Source organism: Brachypodium distachyon, chromosome 5, assembly GCF_000005505.3.
Source record: "Brachypodium distachyon strain Bd21 chromosome 5, Brachypodium_distachyon_v3.0, whole genome shotgun sequence".
NCBI classification, from domain to species: Eukaryota; Viridiplantae; Streptophyta; class Magnoliopsida; order Poales; family Poaceae; genus Brachypodium; species Brachypodium distachyon.
In genome coordinates this window covers 4474816-4492996 of record NC_016135.3, presented here as the reverse complement: position 1 = coordinate 4492996, position 18181 = coordinate 4474816, and the positions used below count along the sequence as shown (strand labels likewise).

At 43.6% G+C, this 18181-nt stretch overlaps 2 protein-coding genes and 1 long non-coding RNA gene across 3 annotated transcripts; 1 reads left to right on the top strand and 2 right to left on the bottom strand.

Moving 5' to 3' along the window:
- Positions 1-675: 675 nt before the first annotated feature.
- On the bottom strand, positions 676-4629 carry LOC112269322. Its single transcript, XR_002961013.1, has 2 exons — positions 2586-4629; positions 676-1021 (listed from the first exon to the last, which is right to left on the bottom strand). It is a non-coding gene; the product is annotated as an uncharacterized LOC112269322 (long non-coding RNA).
- A 70-nt stretch (positions 4630-4699) lies between these two features.
- On the top strand, positions 4700-6425 carry LOC112269360. Its single transcript, XM_024456032.1, has 4 exons — positions 4700-4724; positions 4801-5384; positions 5610-5669; positions 6141-6425. The coding sequence occupies exons 1-4, from the start codon at positions 4700-4702 to the stop codon at positions 6171-6173; spliced, it is 702 nt and encodes a 233-aa protein (XP_024311800.1). The 3' UTR covers positions 6174-6425.
- LOC100845661 lies at positions 6222-12628 on the bottom strand. The gene is made up of 7 exons (XM_010242436.3): positions 12502-12628; positions 11233-11631; positions 10359-10462; positions 9701-9791; positions 8952-9020; positions 6882-6986; positions 6222-6542 (listed from the first exon to the last, which is right to left on the bottom strand). Exons 1-7 carry the CDS (start codon positions 12626-12628, stop codon positions 6517-6519), a joined length of 921 nt encoding a protein of 306 aa, XP_010240738.1. The 3' UTR covers positions 6222-6516.
- Between the last annotated feature and the right edge of the window lie 5553 nt (positions 12629-18181).

Below are 18181 nucleotides of genomic sequence, written 5' to 3'. Positions count from 1 at the left end.
ACATTAGTGTTTCAAAGGAACTTTAATATATATGGTCAATGAAAACGTAAATGGGGTTTCACTGAAACATAAGTGAAATTTTGATGATATATCAATAAAGTTTCAGACTTTAGTGAAACATCGATCAAACCACTGATTGAAACTTTCGTGTCTCAATGGAACTTTCATATAAAGTTTCAATCATGTAGGAAAAAATTTAGTGGTTCTGAATTGGAGCATTAGTGTTTCAAAGAAACTTTCATATATATGGACAATGAAAACATTAGTGTCTCAATGAAACTTGTGCATCAATAATAGTTCAATGGTTGCTCTTGAAATAATTTAGTTTCTCAATAAAACATTATTGACAATCGTAACATTTCTAATATAACTGTAATGATATATGAATAATTCGATGGTTGTGGATTGGTGTCTCAATCAAACTTTTATATATAATTTTAATCATATAGAAAAAAATTCAATGGTTGCTGATTGAACCATTAGCGTTTCAGTGATTGCCGATTGAAACATTAGTGCTTCAATGGAACTTTCATATACTCCCTCCGTCCAATAAAAGATGTCTCAACTTTAACTATATTTGAATGCATTTATGCATAAGTCGTGGCTAGATACATCCAAATTTTGACAAACTTGAGACATCTTTTGTGGAACGAAGGGAGTATATATATTGATCAATGAAACAAATATTTCAATAGTAGTTCGATAGTTGCTAATTGAAATAACATCATTGTCGCAATGGAACTTTCATACATTATTCTAATCATATGTATTGGTGAATGAAAACATTAGTCCAATGAAAGTGGTGTAATATCAATGAAGTACCAACATCCATGTGGCCACAAGCCACACCAACCAAAAATCAAACTCAACGGTGTTTGATGAACATCGCTTCTAATGCTCTGAGCCACCTCACGTACTGGACGCGCTCCTGCTTGGAAGAGCGAGCTTGCCAATTCAGAATTAATGCCTCTTGCCGTCAGATATTCTTTCAGCGCAAGCCTGTAGCCCAAGATCCAAATCTCTGCACAACCAAAGGAAAAAAAATGTTGTCTTTGGGCACGGTCAGGAGGAAACAATCCAACGCTGTTAGAGTTTGGAGGCAATCAAAATTGGCTTCCTAACAAAATATTGTCTCTGTGTGTAACATCCACAAGCGACAATTTTTAGTTTCGGAAAGAACTAGCTTCAGAACACATATAACATACGACATACAGTTTTTTTGTTTCGCACCGGGCTTCCAAGGAACCATAGCCACCATTACATGTAAATGACTACCTCCACTTTACTATGAAAACTTCGTATCAGCGAGCCTCAGAATGAGTCTCAGAAGAAAAAGCAAAGCAAATCCGACCAATAGCATTTCTATGTTCTCTACCTGTTAAGCACTTTGGGCACCTTATATTTTAATACAATAGAACAGCGAAGAGGATTTGACATCTGAAGCACAGTCTGGTCGCAGTGTGAGACTACAGCCCAAGTGGTGATCCAGCCCTTTACAAACTAAAATAAATTTGATGGTTGCCGGTCGAAACATTAGTCTCAATGAAACTTTCATATATATTCAAAAATGAAAACATTAGTGTCTCAATCAAATATTTCAATAGAATTTCAATGGTTACCGATCAAAATAACATTAGTGTCTCAATGAAACTTCCATACATAATCTGCACCCAAACGGGAAGTTAACATATAAACCAACTCCAATGAATGCATCCTCAGCACCTGTTGTATCTATCAGCTGGGTATAAACTCAGCTTACATAAATTTAACCTCCCACTAATTGAGCCTACACGCGTCTGCACTTATTCTCAAAATTAACTAAACAACAACAGAAATAGGCAATTAGAAAACACGTCAAATGGAAAATATAAAGGGTGAGATCAAACATAGTAGGTAGGATTTCTGAAAGAAGCAATTGATATAATTAGCTGGGAGTGTCCAAGTCACTGATTCAAGCAGATAGCAAACAGACCACGACAACTACAAACGGAAAAGATCATGGTAAAGCCAGGAAGTTTGCTTATGGGGTCAATTATAACTAACAAATCTTTTTGTGCGGTCATATCTTTGGAGTACTATACCTAAATACCAATAGTTATATTATTGTTATTCGCAAAAAAAAAAACACTGAAAAACTGATACATATTTGGATTTTGTTTCTCATTTTTACTTCCATCATATTCGTTTCAAATTCAGTGCAAAGAAGACCTGATAGAGGGATCATCTCAAATGTTCTGTAACATCCGATAAGCATCCAATGAGCCAAAACTGGATATGTACACCTTCTCAAATTTAAAGAGTACAACAACCCCCCACCCGATACTACTAGGAAATTTTACATAGAAAGTAGGCTAGACCATAAAGCAACAAACGTCTAGCATAATCTATTTTGATAGTTTAGGTTCCACTCTACCATCCCCTTTATCCATGGTTTACAAAGCGTCCAGGCGTTCTAAGGCGTTGGTGGGGCGCCTCAACGCCTAGGCGCTCAAAGCGCGAAGCGAGGCGACGCCTTAGTCAGTTTTTGCAAAGCGCTAGGGGAACTAATATGGCAGACATTAGTAGACAGAAAACCTGATTCGTACCTTGAATTTCCTGGTTGTTGAGCAGGTGAGGGGAAAAGAGAGGGCAGAGGGCAGAGAGCAGAGGGCAGAGAGCAGGTGAGGAGAGCAGAGGAGAAGCTTGGCCGGAGAGGGGGAAGGCCGGCAGAGGAGGAGCTTGGCCGGAGAGGAGGATGCCGGCGGAGGAGGGGCGGATCTGCCTTCTGGCGGCAAGCTCCTGCTGCCATGAGAGGAGAGTGCTCCTCTCTCACTCCCTCTTGTCCCCTCGATTGAATCCACAGGCATGTTCCCCTCTCTCCCCCCCTTCTGTTTATCCTCTCTCTGGCCCCCAATTTCTCTTCCATCCCCGCCAATTTCAGTTTCCTGCCCCGCCCCTCAATTTCCCGCTCGATCTGCCAGGGGCGTCCAGAATCGACCAAAGCGCCGCCTTCTCCGCCTAGGAGACGCCCTGGACGCCTCAAATGGCCAAGGTGGACACCTTAGACAGAACTCTAAGGCGACGACAACGCCTTGAGGTCGACGGGCGCTCTGACGCCTAGGCGACGCTTTGAAAACCATGCCTTTATCCACATATTTCAGGCTACATACTACCTATCTACATAACTAAAAACAAACATAAAGATGCCGACTGCTCTTGATTGTCAAGTCTTTGCAAGGCACTAATTTATTACTTATCTCAGGCCAAAGAACTTCACATTCACTTTACATAGTTCCTGGTTTTTAGAGTTATGCACAACAGCTCCCATCCTGTAACTGTAAACCTAGTTCCATGATATTATGATAATTTATTTACAGACAACAGGGTCGAGACTCCAGAGGAAACACCACCCACGAAAAGACAGCATACCTTCGAAACAATGCATTTTGGCATGCTAGAACTCGAATCAACTTTCTGTTCCAATGATTCCAGCAGACCTTCCACATCAATTTCCTCGGTCTCAGAAGCGTCTGCAAGTTAATTTTTTGCATTTTATGGTCCTTTATATGTTGAAAAGGGAGTACAACTGGATCCTTTGCAAGCAATAGCAACATCCTAGGTCAGCTGTTTGCCTTGTGTCAATACTTTTCTATAGAACTATGATAAACTCAACAGTCATGCTTCTTTCAAGCATTAAGCAACCTTTTTCTTCTCGGGTTACAACAACAAACTTGATATTAGGTACTCCTTCCGATCCTAAATTCTTGTCGTGGTTTTAGCTCAAATTTGAAATAAAACCACAACAAGAATTTAGGACCGGAGGGAGTAACATCTAGCATATAGAATGTGTACTTGAAGCATTAAGTAACTTCAAAATAAAACATACACGACACTTGTATGTATTTCGATGATTACAAGTGCAGCAAATCGAGTATATCTACAAACAATAGAAAGTAATGAAAAAAAATCCTAGAATTGTCGCATTGCAGCAACAGTGCAGCACAACAACAGGTGGCAACAACAGAGCACATGTCGCAGATTCGTCATGATTTTTTTGGCAAAATACACAGAGGAAATCTAGGGTTCTTGCAAAACTTAAAGAGGCGGGATGAAAGAGGAAGAGAGCATGACAACCGCAGATTCGTCATGATTTTTTTGGCAAAATACACAGAGGAAAATCTAGGGTTCTTGCAAAATTGAGGAATGACGAAAGAGGAAGAGAGCATGGCAAGAGGAAGGAGGAGTATGGCGGCGGATCTATGCGAGGTGGCAGGGGGAGGGGGACAGGGCCAGGGCCCGCGCATCTCGCAAGGGAGGTGGTTAGGGAGGCCCTGCCAGGGAGGAGCACCGTCGACGGATCTGCAGGGAGGACCAGCGGCGGTGGATTTGCAGCTGCGACGGGAACGGGGCAGATGGGGGTGGCGAGAGGGAATAGGCGGCGGTGGCGGCTCGATCTGCGCGGCGAGAGGGGACAAGAGGGGGCGAGCAGCGGAGGCGGCGGCGACGACTGCAAGCAAGGGCAGCAGCGAGAAAGAGAGAGAGGCGATGAGGAGAGAGCTGGCATCGGTGTATATGAGTCGTATCGTGTATTCGCGTGTAAAGAGGGATTGGGATATACATACGCGCGGAGAAAGAAGAATATACCAGAAAAAACATCATTCTCAAAGCAACCGTGGACGGGCGATTTGACGCCGGCAGGCACCGGGCCCGGTTGTTATATATGGAAACTCGCCGCCGAATTTTGGGTTCAAATTTTCAAACAGAGGCCAATGGCGCACCGGCCTATGAAACTCAAGGGCGCCTGAGGCTCGGAAAAAGCAGACTACATCTTCCCTCCCGGCTCTCACCCCGCCAGACGAACCGCACCGCCGCCGGGCGCATGGCTGTACAACATTGGCGGCGGGCCGGCAGCCGCGGATGATCAGCACGGCGGCGGGGCAGCCGCGGAGGAGCACGGCGCCGCCGACGATCATCCCGCCGCGCAGGACGACGCCAACTACGAGGAGCCGCTCCCCGGCGACGCCGTGCAGCAGCTCCACGGCGACGACGCCGATTCCGACGACAATCTGAGCGGCCGGACAGAGATCGGCGACGGGATTCTCATCATCGACGGCTACGCCGTTCCTCTCGTTTCGGCCTCCTCGTTGGCATCATCCACCGCGCCCTACTACGTTTCCGCGTCTGCATCGACCTCCTCGGCCGGTACACGCTACCTCCTCACCGCCGAAGATGGCGGCCCCTTCCTCCACCACGCCGCCGACAGCCCCTTCGTCCTCCTCGCCACGTCCGCTCCAGCCGAACAGCAGCAGGGCGGTGCGGACTCGCCTCCTCGGGAGCCCAATCCCGTCCCCAGCACCCGCGCCATCGACCAGCCGCTCGTGGTGGCCTCTCCTGCCCAAATCCCTGTAAGCATCAGATCACCCCAAACCTCATTCACCTTCCAAAGCGCTGTGCTGTGCGTATCCGATTTTGAGTCCGATCGATGCTAGACTGTGCGTGCGTCTGGGATTCATGCAGCAATTAGATCAAAGGGCCATATGCTAGAGTCGTACGAGTGTATTTCGATCCCTTGTGCTAATTACGCCATGTGTGTGCTAATTCATGTGTGTGCCATGTTTTGTCTCATGCAGCAGGGCTCCTTGTCCCCGACTCAGTCCGGCGCCCTTCCCGTCACACGCCTTGGCTTTAGGGTGAGTTAACTTTATATGGATTTGTGCTTGTTTGCCCGTATTATTTTCGGATTTGCTAGGAATGGTCGCCTGACAAACATGTTTTCTCAGTCGACGGCGGAAATAGATTTAGATAAATGCAGGAATGAACCAACCAAACCAGCTGTTAGGTCTATTGCAGGGGTCGCTGGTTCGATTCTCGTCCTGACCGTTTTATTTTTTTGCTTTTTTTATAAGTGGGGACTAGATTTATGTTACTACAAGAACGAATGTTTCTTGTTGTAATCTCAAACTCCCAAAAACATTTGACACAAACAAAATCAGAAAAACAAGATCCAATTCGGCTCATAGCACAGCTTAAATATTTGACACAAGTAACAAAAGAAACATTGTTTTTGCACAAATAAGACCGACTGCGAAATAATTTTTCTCAATCGCGATGTCTAGGCACTCCCTATTATTTTATGTTAACTTTATATCAATTGTGCACAGGGCTCGGGTTTGCATGGGAAGTGGAAGGACTGAGAGAGATTGATGAGTGAACGCATATGCACAGGCCACGGCAGCTCCTCCTTCGTCGGTAACTGGTGTTAATGCTACTAAGAAATGCACGAATCCAACGGTACAGGTGATCTACCGTACAAAGACCGGATGAAAAATTCTAAGTACAAAGAGTTGCTCTGTAAACTGAGATATTTCGATCCTGTACATAGCATCTGCTGCTGGATTTATCCTTTTTTCTTTCGATGAAACACATATAACAGTGTGTCATGTTTTGACCTAGCGTGATGAACTTTCATCCTCTGGAATAGTACCTCGGAACAGTTATTTGCCCCCGTGGTCTCTCTGAGACAGCGGGAGATTGCCATCACAGCACGTTGATGCATCCTCTCCCTGTTCCATGTTCCAAGAAAAAGCCATGGTCAAAAGAGGCTATATAACACTAAGTGCAGATTCCAATCAAGAACTTGTACCATTCTTTTGTTGATTTAGAGCAATTTAATAGACAAGATAGAATATTTCAGGGGCTTGCAGCACAATTTTGTAAAAAAAAACTACATGCAGATTCCAATCATGCATGAAAAAAACAAACACGACTGTTATGATGGCAATGTCACGTTAACTGCATTTTTTAGTCATTGCAAAAATAAAACTGTGTATAATGTCATGTCAACTCTTACATCAAAGATCCCTGCCAAAAAAAATCTCTTACATCAAAGAACAGAATTTTACCTTTCCAGTAGAACATGTTTCCATACTTCCCTGAAGCACGACTCCAAAAGCTTTGCAGAATGTCTAGATCAATTAGTGAACCAATGTTGAAGTTTATAATATTACCTGAAAAAATAGAGCCATTCAGCATTTTTTTTTTGACGAACCTGTGCAACTGCCATTTCAATTAGAAGAGCAAGAATGAAACCTAGTACAAGCTAAAAACACCAAAGGTAGAAACGGATCCAAGACTGATAAAACAGCTCGGCTGTACAAGAAGGACAAAGTTACAGCTCCTTTGCCTCCAAAAGGAGGCTAAAACTATCACGGATGAAGCTACAAAGTGCCACAGCTGTCCTTTCCTTTTGCTGGAAAACTCTCAGATTTCTTTCATTCCAAATATGCCGAACAACATATGCTGCCAAGGCCATCTCTTTAGATTTTGTCACACTACGAAGCCCTGAGGTCACCTTTCTCCACCATGACCTCAGCGAGGAGCTCTCACCAGCAGCTCGAGCCATCTTAGGCCATTGCGAAAAAAGCAAGTGCCAAATTTCCTTTGTGAATGAGCATCCAAGCATGAGATGTGCCGCGCTTTCCGGGGATTGATCGCATAGACTACAAACAGCGTTGTGTGGCCATCCCCGGGCCGCTAATCTGTCCGCCGTCCATAGTCGATTTTGCAACAAGAGCCACGAGAAGAACTGAATTTTACCATCAACCTTAATGGTCCAGACCTTGTGGAGAAGAGAGGCTGCGGGATTACTTGGATAAATTGAGCCGTGTATGCAGAACCGGCCGAGTAGGCACCATTCGGCGCCATTTTCCATCTGATAGAGTCTGCTTCTGCGGTGAACTGCATGGAACGCAGCTTATCCCAAAGCTTCGCGAGCTGGTCAATCTCCTGAACTGAGGAAATACGCTGAAATCCCGTCATCCATCTTCCCTCCCTCATTGCATCCGACACAGTGGCCTGTTTATGCCTTGAAAGCGCCATTCAGCATTTTTGTCCTATCAAAAAGCACGAGTGCATGCCAGTGTCTAATTTCAGAAGGTATGTAATACAAACACAAGTGCTTTAAAATGAGTACAGTTTTATTATCAAAATTGTTACGTTATCATAGAACAAATGCAGTTATCAGAACGGTAGCACTGAGGGTCTCAAGGCCAGCCAATAGCAGCTGCCTGCATTTTTATTTAGAAGAACAACACAAACACTGCGCTGTGCGGAGACGAAGACTGAAACGACGGGTGAGCTGGGCTAGCACATACACTACTATCCAGCGGAGACGCTCAGTTCTCGACCAGCCAGCACATCAATCGGGGATGCTGGATCAGGATCATATGCATGCATCATACATGCCCTAGTACACAAACTTGGGTGCAATAGCAATCTTGATCAAACAGGGCTAGTTGTGCAGTGACAATAGGTAGGCACAAGAGGCATACACCAACATTAGTATCAAGTATAGCATGCCAGGACCCCTGATGCCACTCCAGGAGGGAGACTTTCTGCTGGTTAGCTTTCTCTTTGGTTTTTAGCTGTAGCTTATCTTAATTTTGGCTTTTCAGGGTAGCAGTCCGGCATGTGTTGCTTAGTCTATTGTAATCCTGCATCATCTTGACGTTTCGTTTTAATCCAAAATAACACGCAGTTCGATGAATGTCAAGAGAGAAAAAATATCATTAAGTATGCCTTTTAGGCTGGTGTCATCAATTGCATGTACGAGCGAAACCATTGGTTGGCGTGGATCATATCTGTAAACCATACTTCATCTCAGAACTATTCATATTTGATTTAGAAAACTGCTTCATATTCAAACTTTAATATAACAGATCTTCCAATTATTTGAGAGTTCAGCGTTTTTGCTACTCAGCTGTCATTATACTCCACATCAACACATATTGCACTGATCCATCATGCAATGCAAAGCCAAATAGCCATGACATAGAGGTACAACAAAATCTAGTACTCCCTCTGACCCATGTTATTTCTCGCTGATTTAGTACAACTTTATACTAAATTTGGGACAAGTAATATGGGTCGGAGGGAGTATGAGGATTAATCTTTGAAACAGAAGTATATATTACCAAAGGTGGGATCTGCAACAAAGACGATAGTTCGGTCATCAAATTGCCAAAAATCTTTGATAGCCAATCCTGCAAAAAATTATGGACGGAAAATAAATCACAATGATAACAATACAGACCAATCCGTCCTGTTATCTTTAACAGAGAAGATTAAAAATGTGTATATGATAACATCTTATGCTTTTATGCGTGTCATGCTGACCAATGATTATCACAATGGTTATCAAAGTCTAGTTGTATGTACTTGTTGAAAGTAAATGATTGTTACATAAAGAGAGAAATAACTATTTTATACAATGGTTATTAATCGAAAGGATGTAGAGATTGTTGGGGAAGAGTCAGCAATCATAAACTCTTCAGAAGTCGAAGAAACACAGGGCATCATCAGTTCCTGGTCCAATTACTCAATTAGATACTTTTACCAAGCTGCATTCATGAACCAGACTTATACTTGCCAAAGATACCATTATAGGATAAGCTTTATCCCTAGTATGTATCATTAACCATTAGTTTCTAATCGCATGTCAGCAAAAATTAAAATGAATGCATTGTGGAAATTCTTTCAAGTTTCAACAATAAGACTACAGGTATGTTGTTCATGTGACCACTAAAGATACTTCTAGTGGATATACCAATAAATCCATGTGGTCAAGTTTGAGCGAACGCCTACAATAGCTACATGTGACTAATTAAATAACAAAACCTAAGGTGAGAGTCATACAACATGTGAAATAAGAAGCAAAATTCACCTGGTGTATCCGGATAATTTTGTGCAAGAACTCTCAATTTATACCCAGTGTCCTTCTCCAGGTCTTCTATCTCTTGACGCAAACGATTTTCCTAAGAACATCCAAACTGTCAGCAACTAAAATAGGGTGACAGAGTAAGACTACACTCTGAAGCACATTTTAGAGTAAACTAGGAATTTATAGGCAAGTGTTTCTACAATTCTACTTGTACACTTACGGAAGTTTACTTGTATCCTTATCAAGTCAAGTGTTAAAGAATTTCAAGAACTACTTATGCCAATCTAAAGCATGATATTTGAATCAAATTAGCATAGCATACACTGGAATAGAAGCTTAAAACAATTTTAGGTGCCCGTTCCATAGATTCATGACAGTTAAGAGAGTTCTATATACAAATAGCACTTCTGGGCCACAAAGGAGTCTCTAAAAGTTGGGTAAAATATGTTGCTCTTCAATGTACAGTTGTGTATCTGCAGCACCATGACATGTTTGGGTCAAATATGTTTCTGCAGCACCATGACACATTTATTGTTGTACTGATGTACATGCATGTTGGTTCTAGCTTCTAGAGACCCATTGTTTGCCAGAAACCAAATTTCGTAAGTTCTGAAAACTGAATCATCAAAACAGCTCATACAAGATTTGAGATTTGAATTACCTGGCCTGAAGAGAGAAAACCAGCAACATCAATGACGGTGGTAAACTCCTTGGGAAGCAATTCTGGTTTGTTCGCCCCAGACTTCGCATTGACCAAACCATCAACTGCAGGTACGGGATACGGCATGATACTTTCCATGAAGGGCAAGTTTTTACTCAAAACTACATGTATAATCCGGCTAATTAATGTGATTTTGGCCATATTGTAAGAATTGTGCCAGTCTTGAGAATCACTCTTTCTGTTTTTTTTATAATGGGCATTAAATGAATGAAACGCACAAGTTCAAAAACCCAGCCTCTGCATATCAATCGCTCATTTTGGTAACATGGCCTATGCAGAAGACACAGACCACGTTGTGAGCTTGCATTTCGTTTTGATGAACTTGTTGGGATACTCAAAACTATTAGGACTAGGACCGGGTCCGGTCATGCTCCATAAAGCACCGGAACATATTAAGAAACACGGTATAATATTGTCAATTGTACAACGACCTTATATAAGACTGGCATACATGGACCATTACTATTGCAACAAAGTGTTGAGATATCAGCATCCCCCTCTAGTATTATTGTAGAGTGTTGTTTGTATCTTACTGCAACGACAAAAGAACTAAATTCATCTGTCATGTTACGACTAATGTTACTAGTACATTCTTCTGCCTCTATCATGTAGCACAGCAACAAATACATATCACAAATTTATTAGTTCACCATTTCATTTCAGTTGCATAATAGAACTTGTAAAGTTGTAATTAATGAAAGCGAAGCCATTTTTTCGTTGAAAGAAAAAGGAGTCGAGTCATCTTCTAACTGTGAGAGACAAATCACTACCATTACAACTGCTCCGGGAGAGGATAACGACCAAGGTAACTTACAGAAAGAAAAAGACAGTGTAAGCGCAAGAGCGCCGGAGACGGCGGCCTTCCATGGCACGGCGCCGGCTAGCTCGCCGGCCCAAGAAGAAGCAGCCTCCCTGGCGGAGGTGGCGTTCGGCGGCTGAGTCCGACGAGCGGAGCAGCGGGCCCCGGGGAGAAGGTGTCTTCGACGGTATGGTCTGAGGCAGGCCGGCGGGATGGGAAGGGGCTGCGTCCCGGCGGCGCCCGGACCTAGCGCGGCCGCCGCTCGTGGAAGAGGCAGTAAGGGATCCGGGAAATGAGGCAGGGTCGGGAAGAGAACGGTCCGGGCTGTCGGGTGGCAATGTGATGTCAATACTGGACAAGCGACTAGGGCAAAGTGCACGGGAATTTGTACGAGAGAGAATTTACATAGTACCACTCCGTTAAACCAAAGGATTCAAAATACCACTCGTTCCAAAATACACTACAATTCAATTTTTGATGCCAAAATACCACTAACAGCCACATGGAGGAGGAGGAAAGAAGAGGAGAGTTTAGATCGAAGGAGAAGATGGGGAGGGCCAAGCCTACATCGCCGTCGCCGTCAGCCATATGTCAACCCGAATTGGTGCTCCTCCACGTCATGCAGCACCACCACCACCAATCCCTCCGCCAGCAAACCGGTAATCAATCAACCAACAATCGCTTCAAAATTTCCCACAGAAATCCCAATCTACTCTCGCTGGAGCTGCGGGGGCTGGCGGGCGGCGTGACGGAGCTTCACTGCCGAAAATCTCTCGCCAAAAAGCCAAAATCAAAAACACCTAAATAGGTGCTTTTGTGGCTTATAAGCCAAAAATCAGAAAGCCATTTTAATCCCAACCAAACAGGACCATAGTACCACTCCATGAAACCAAAGGATCCAAAATACCACTCAAACAACCACTCATACCAAAAATGTGCGGAAAGTCCGTGGACTGTTGAACAAAATCCAACCACACTAGAATGGTTGGTACAAAGTCCTCCAGCCTTTCATACTTTTCCAAAATACACTACAATTCAATTTTTGATGCCAAAATACCACCAGAGACTAACAGCCCCTAACACCCACAAGGAGGAGGAGGAAAGAAGAGGAGAGCTTAGATCGAAGGAGAAGAAGGGAGGGCCAAGCCAGCATCGCCATCGCCGCCGGCCGTATGTTAACCCGAATTGGTGCTCCTCCACATCATGGAGTACCACCACCACCACCAATCCCTCCGCCAGCAAACCGGTAATAAATCAACCACCAATCGTGTCAAAATTCCCCACAGAAATCCCAATCTGCTCTCGCTAATAGCTCCACGGAGAGGGTGAAGAAGAGCGGCCTGAACAGCGTGTCGCGGGGGCACCTGGTGGACCCCGTAGATGAGATGGGAGTCGGGGCATGAGCTGCCATGGGCTCAGTCGCGGAGCTGCGGGGGCTGGCGGGCGGCACGACGGAGCTTCACGGCCGGGAATCCCTCACAAGCGGCGGGGCATGAGCTGCACATGCGCTACCTTGGAAGGGGGCGCTGCCGCCATGATCGGGAGCCAAGATGGGGACGAGTGGAGTTGAGGTCGGGGATAAGCTGGGTATTTTTTTTTCTTCAGATAAGGAGAAGGCCAATGTTGCGATAACACAAGTACTACCATCTTTCTAACAGTTTGACTAACAATCAATTGACGGTAGTGGTAGTTTGGCATGAGTAAATTGAACTATAATGGTATTTGGAATGAGTGATTATTTGAATGGTATTTTGAAACCGTTCGTTCTACACAGTGATACCATGTCAACTTTCTCTTTGTACAAGTTTCGCCCAGGAAGAGAACCACATCAAACTATGCTTACGAAATTCGGCTCGAGCTAAATGAGTTGCTTATTTTAGGATGCTTTTTGATCGGGGCGGGGCCGCTCAGGCAGTAGTAACTACAGTATTTGATCAGGCGTGGTCATCGCACGCACCCGTTCATGAGCCGCTTGATTCTGCAAAGTTTGACGAGCCGGCGGAACCAGGATATGGAATGGAAATTTAATCAGGTAGAGCGCGCTCAGCTCATACTCACGAAGGAAACAGCTACTGGGTTCGTTCCGCCACCTACAAATGAGCGGCCCCGCCCCGATCAACAAGCAAACACGTCCTTAGTTTGTTGGCTTTTAGACGCTAGAAGCTAAGTAAGCAGAAGAGCATCCCCAGTCCTGTACTTGAAAAGTTGGTTCAATTTAGTCCTTCAATTTGCGATTTGCAGAAGCGGCACCTTAAACCTAGCTTGCTCAATTTAGTCCTAATTTCAGTCAGAGAGTGGTTTGGCCGCCGCGTGGCTAAAGCTCACTGTCACGCTGGCGATTTTCAGGCGCCCCGGACTGCGTAGTTTTGCAGGGTGGAAACGTCTCTTTTTCCCCCTACCGTTTCACCCGCTTCTCTTCCTTCTTAACTCTAAGAGTAAATTTTACAAAACCACACCTTTTGAGGCTAGGTTTTCAGGCTGACACAACTCTGAGGGTTTGCAACAGAAACCCACAACTTCAGGGGTAATCATTTTCAGAAAACCCAAATCCGCCTAATTAGCGAATTTGACAGCAAAACTGACAGACCGGGTCCACATGTAAGGTCTGATGTGTTTTTCACTGAACCCCTCGACTTTTTTCTTTTTCCCCTGGACCCCTTGTCTTCTTCCGTGGACCGCATCTTTCCTGGAATTAGAAAAAAACAAGGGGTTAAATGAAAAAACATCAGACCTTACATGTGGACCCGGTCTGTCGGTTTTGCTGTCAAATTCGCTAATCAGGCGGATTTGGGTTTTCTGAAAATGATTACCCCTGAAGTTGTGGGTTTCTGTTGCAAACCCCTAGAGTTGTGTCAGACTGAAAACCTAGCCCCAAAAGGTATGGTTTTGTGAAATTTACTCCGAAAACGACTCGCCCCCTCAAATCCCTGGCTTTTGTTCCTCTTGCCCTGTCGCGGAGTCGATCTTTGTCTCCTCCTCCCTATCTTGCCGCCGCGGGCAATGCTTGCTTCCTCCAGCTCAAATAGATCCATCCCGTACCACGTGCCTACGAGGGAAATCCCCATCATCAAATGTACATCGTGCGGGTGGAAAGGGTGTAAGAATTCCGTCAATGGCAATAAGAACAGACAGCTCTACAAGTGCCCGAACCATATGGTAACTTCCCCTTGTTCATTGCCATTTCTATGATTTGAAGCTTGTCCTTTGTTGATTTGTTTGGGAGGGTGGCTGTGATTTTGATTTTTGTGAGTTGAAGCCATTTCTACCAGAACAGAATGGAAAGGGTGGCTATGATTTTTGGTGCACAACGGGATTGTGCCGGCCGGCTGAGCCGAGTAGAAGCGCAAGTCAGAGGCTAGAATTGAGAGGAGATGAAGGGTTTGACATGTTTGAGAGGGCATGCAGATATGAAGACATGAAGAACCACAAGAAGATGGCTGCTTTATTTGATAGTGTAAAGAAAATCTTATTAGTTATGAAGCTATGTTGTGGTCTGTATTTGTACTTGTAAGTCTACAGATGGCTGCTTTATTAGATAGTGTAATCTGTTTTATGCGAAAATTGTTGGTTCAGTTTCTGTATGAAATGAATTAAGAACTTATGTACCAGTTGAGAGGATACTGTGAAACACCTCTTGGTTCAAATCATGTTGCTCACAATATACTTTAGAGGTTTCTCCTAAAGTCTTTTCCTAAAAAAATAGTTGAGAGAGTACTCCATTTGAGATGGTGTGAGTTTCAACATTTTTGTCTGTTCCTTGTGACAGATACACATTTGTGAGTTCCAGTTTCCTTTATACACAGTTAGACATATTCAGATATGATTGACAAATTAGAGAGATTTGCACAAAATTAATACATATAATTGACATACAAAGTTTGCACAAAATTAACATATGATTGACATACAAAGTTTGCACAAAATTAAGACATGTTGATTAAAAGCCAATCATTGATTCGAACCCTACAGTTCCAGGCAAAGATTTAAATGGCAAAGTGGCAACGAATTATACAAGTTTATATAATGAAACGATACATGTAGTATTTTGACAACAATTAGAATCGGAGGGAGTACTGAATTTTACTGCACAATCCAGACCAATATTTTTATCAGCCCAAGTTATGCACGGTTGCTCCAACTACACTGTTAGCAAGTCGGCGAAGCAAAATATGGATGGTACGTTCGTTCTAAGACATTGCAAAGAGCAGGGCCTTCAATCTATAATGGGAACATGGATATACATCTGCCTAGCTAGCTACTGGGACACAAAATAAGGCCAGACCTTGACACAAGTCTAACAATTAGGATCTATGCCTCTCCCCTTGTCAAAAGGGCCATCTTGGGATAACCTTTCAATGGGTATCTTGCAAAACAACTCCTGTCTTCTTCTCACATCTGACCCCCGGCCCCTCCCTCTCTCTCTGTTCGCTTCACCAAATCACCGGCGGTGCATAGGCAACAGAGTGTTTCTACGTATTCCCTCCGTCCCATATTAAATGACTTTCTATTACATGTATCTAGATGCTTTTTATACATAGATACATCCATATTTGGACAAATTTGAGTCACTTAATATGGGACAGAGGGAGAAATCCATCTGGCATCGGCCATATCTGCTTCCTTATGAAAAAAGATTATTTGCCATATCTGCTTCCATCTGGCATCGGTGAAAGATCGGTATGGTCGGCTAGAGGGGGGGGGGGGGTTTGAATAGGCGACAAACAAATTTTAATCTTTTTCTTTTTCTTTTCTAAAAAGATACACACACTTAACCTGGGGTTTACTAAATTCTCTAAAGGTAATGCAACCCTAGGATGAAGTGCAATAGTCGAAGCAATAGCCGAAGCAACTAGATAACAAGAATGTAAAGGGTAAGAATGGATACCACACGAGAGACGAAGATTTCACCGGAGTTCCACCGATTGGGGTAGGTGTACGTCTCTGTTTGGAGGAGTGCTCTACCACAAAGGTAGAGACGCCACAAAGGCTCACTCTATTCTCCTCTCACGGCACCACAAAGGCGAGTGAGCTCCACTAATGGTTTCCTTGAAGGCGAAGACCAAACCTTTACAAACTTGACCGGGGCTAGCTCTACAACTCAATTGGAGGCTCCCAATCCAATCCTCAAGCTCCACAATTCCCAAGGGAAGAGCTCAAGGCAACCACTTCCGTCTAGAGCTCCCAAATGCCCAAGAGAAACGAAATCCACAAGAGAAACAAGGGGAATCAACTTTGTGACTTGGTAAAACCCTAGATCTAGGTCTTCTCCTCCAATCCTCAAAGAATCAACAAGGGGGAAGCTTTTTGGAGGGAGATCTAGTAGAATGAAACTTAGGGAGTTCTTGGGAGAGAGAGGGGGCTGTTCTTTGCTTGGTGCTCGGGCTAGGAACCCGTTGGGGACGAAGGGGTATATATTTGGACTCCCTAAAATCTAACCGTTATGCACTGCGAGTTCCAGGGGCGGAACTTCCGCTTGTCACCGGAAGTTCCGGGTGACCGGAAGTTCTGGCCCTGTTCCGGCTCAACTTCCGAAAATCCACAATGGATTCCAGTAGCGTTGCAGACCTGGTCCGGAGGTTGGGCGGAAGTTCCGTGGTACCAGAACCCCACCGGAACTTCTGGACCTGGGCAGGCAAATGCACACCAGTTAGGCTCTAAAGTTGGTTCTCTCTCACTTTTTGGGTAGGCTTTATGTGGATGTAAGATGTTTGTTTGTGTACGTGAAAAGCGATTCACCCATTACCTTCCCATGTGGACTCCCTCTTAATAGTACGGAGTTCCTACGACTCAATAACCGAAAAAGCCGCTAAAACTCCACTACTCTTCGTTTTCCAACTTGAGGGCATCGAATCGTTTTGCGCGATTTGATATCAAATCTGAAATACTTAACGCACGATTAGTCCACAACACATGTTGTCATCACCACCAAAATTAACCAGGAGAGAAATGCCCTTTCAATCGGCCAGATGGGCCTAGACTATGTGGCTAGCCACATCACCAGGTCAGACGAGCGCATACATAACTAGTACGTGTGTGATGAACAACTTATGAAAAAATATTAGGAACCTAATGTGCATTTCCAAAGTTTGGGGACTAGCTTGACACATTTTAAAAAAATTAGGACGTACAACATATTTCACCCTAATTAAAATTTGAATAAAGAAATAGTCCGTCACGTGCCATCGTATTAGTTCATCAAAAAGAATTTGTACGCTCATTCTTTTCAAGGCATTGATGAATGTACAAAGTAGGGAAATAATGAAACGAATACTATAAATTGCATGGAAAGTGTATATTTGCTATTGCTCAGTCGCCGGAGAAATTCTTATTTCTCGGTCGATGTTGTGAATTGTCCAATCGTACATCGAGATTCGAGATTCGTGCAACTGTTTAGCAGATACAATGAGCTTCTCAATATATACATTGACAATTGTAAATAAACGAGCTAGAGGTAGCAAGTTCGATCACTAGCCTGCCTTCTTTTTTCTTTTTGTTTTTTTGTTCTATTTCTTATTTATACTTTGCTTCTTCTTTGGTTTTATTTCTTTTTACGATCAAGGCTTCAGCTGTGCTGGCCTCATATGATTGTTTTTCCCTTGTTTTTTTACTATACATATGCTCTATGGGAGTTCTTTTTACATGCTATGCGTCAGTGTCAATTGTACATGTATTTGTTGATAATAATCGGTACATTTGTGCCCATAATTGTTTTCACTTATTCATTAATAGTTTTCTAGTAACTGATTATTATTAATTTTTATTTTTGTACCATGTCTCATATTGATGTGCAATTGAGATTTTTTGAAAGGTGGGTTGCACATTAATACCTTTGACGTGTAATTGGGTTTTTTGGACACATGAACTCTCTTGCTGCGAAATTGAGTTTTTTTAAGGGTGAGTTGTATATTTAGACCTTTGATGTGCAATTGAGTTTCCTCGCTGAGTTTCACGTCATATTTCTTGA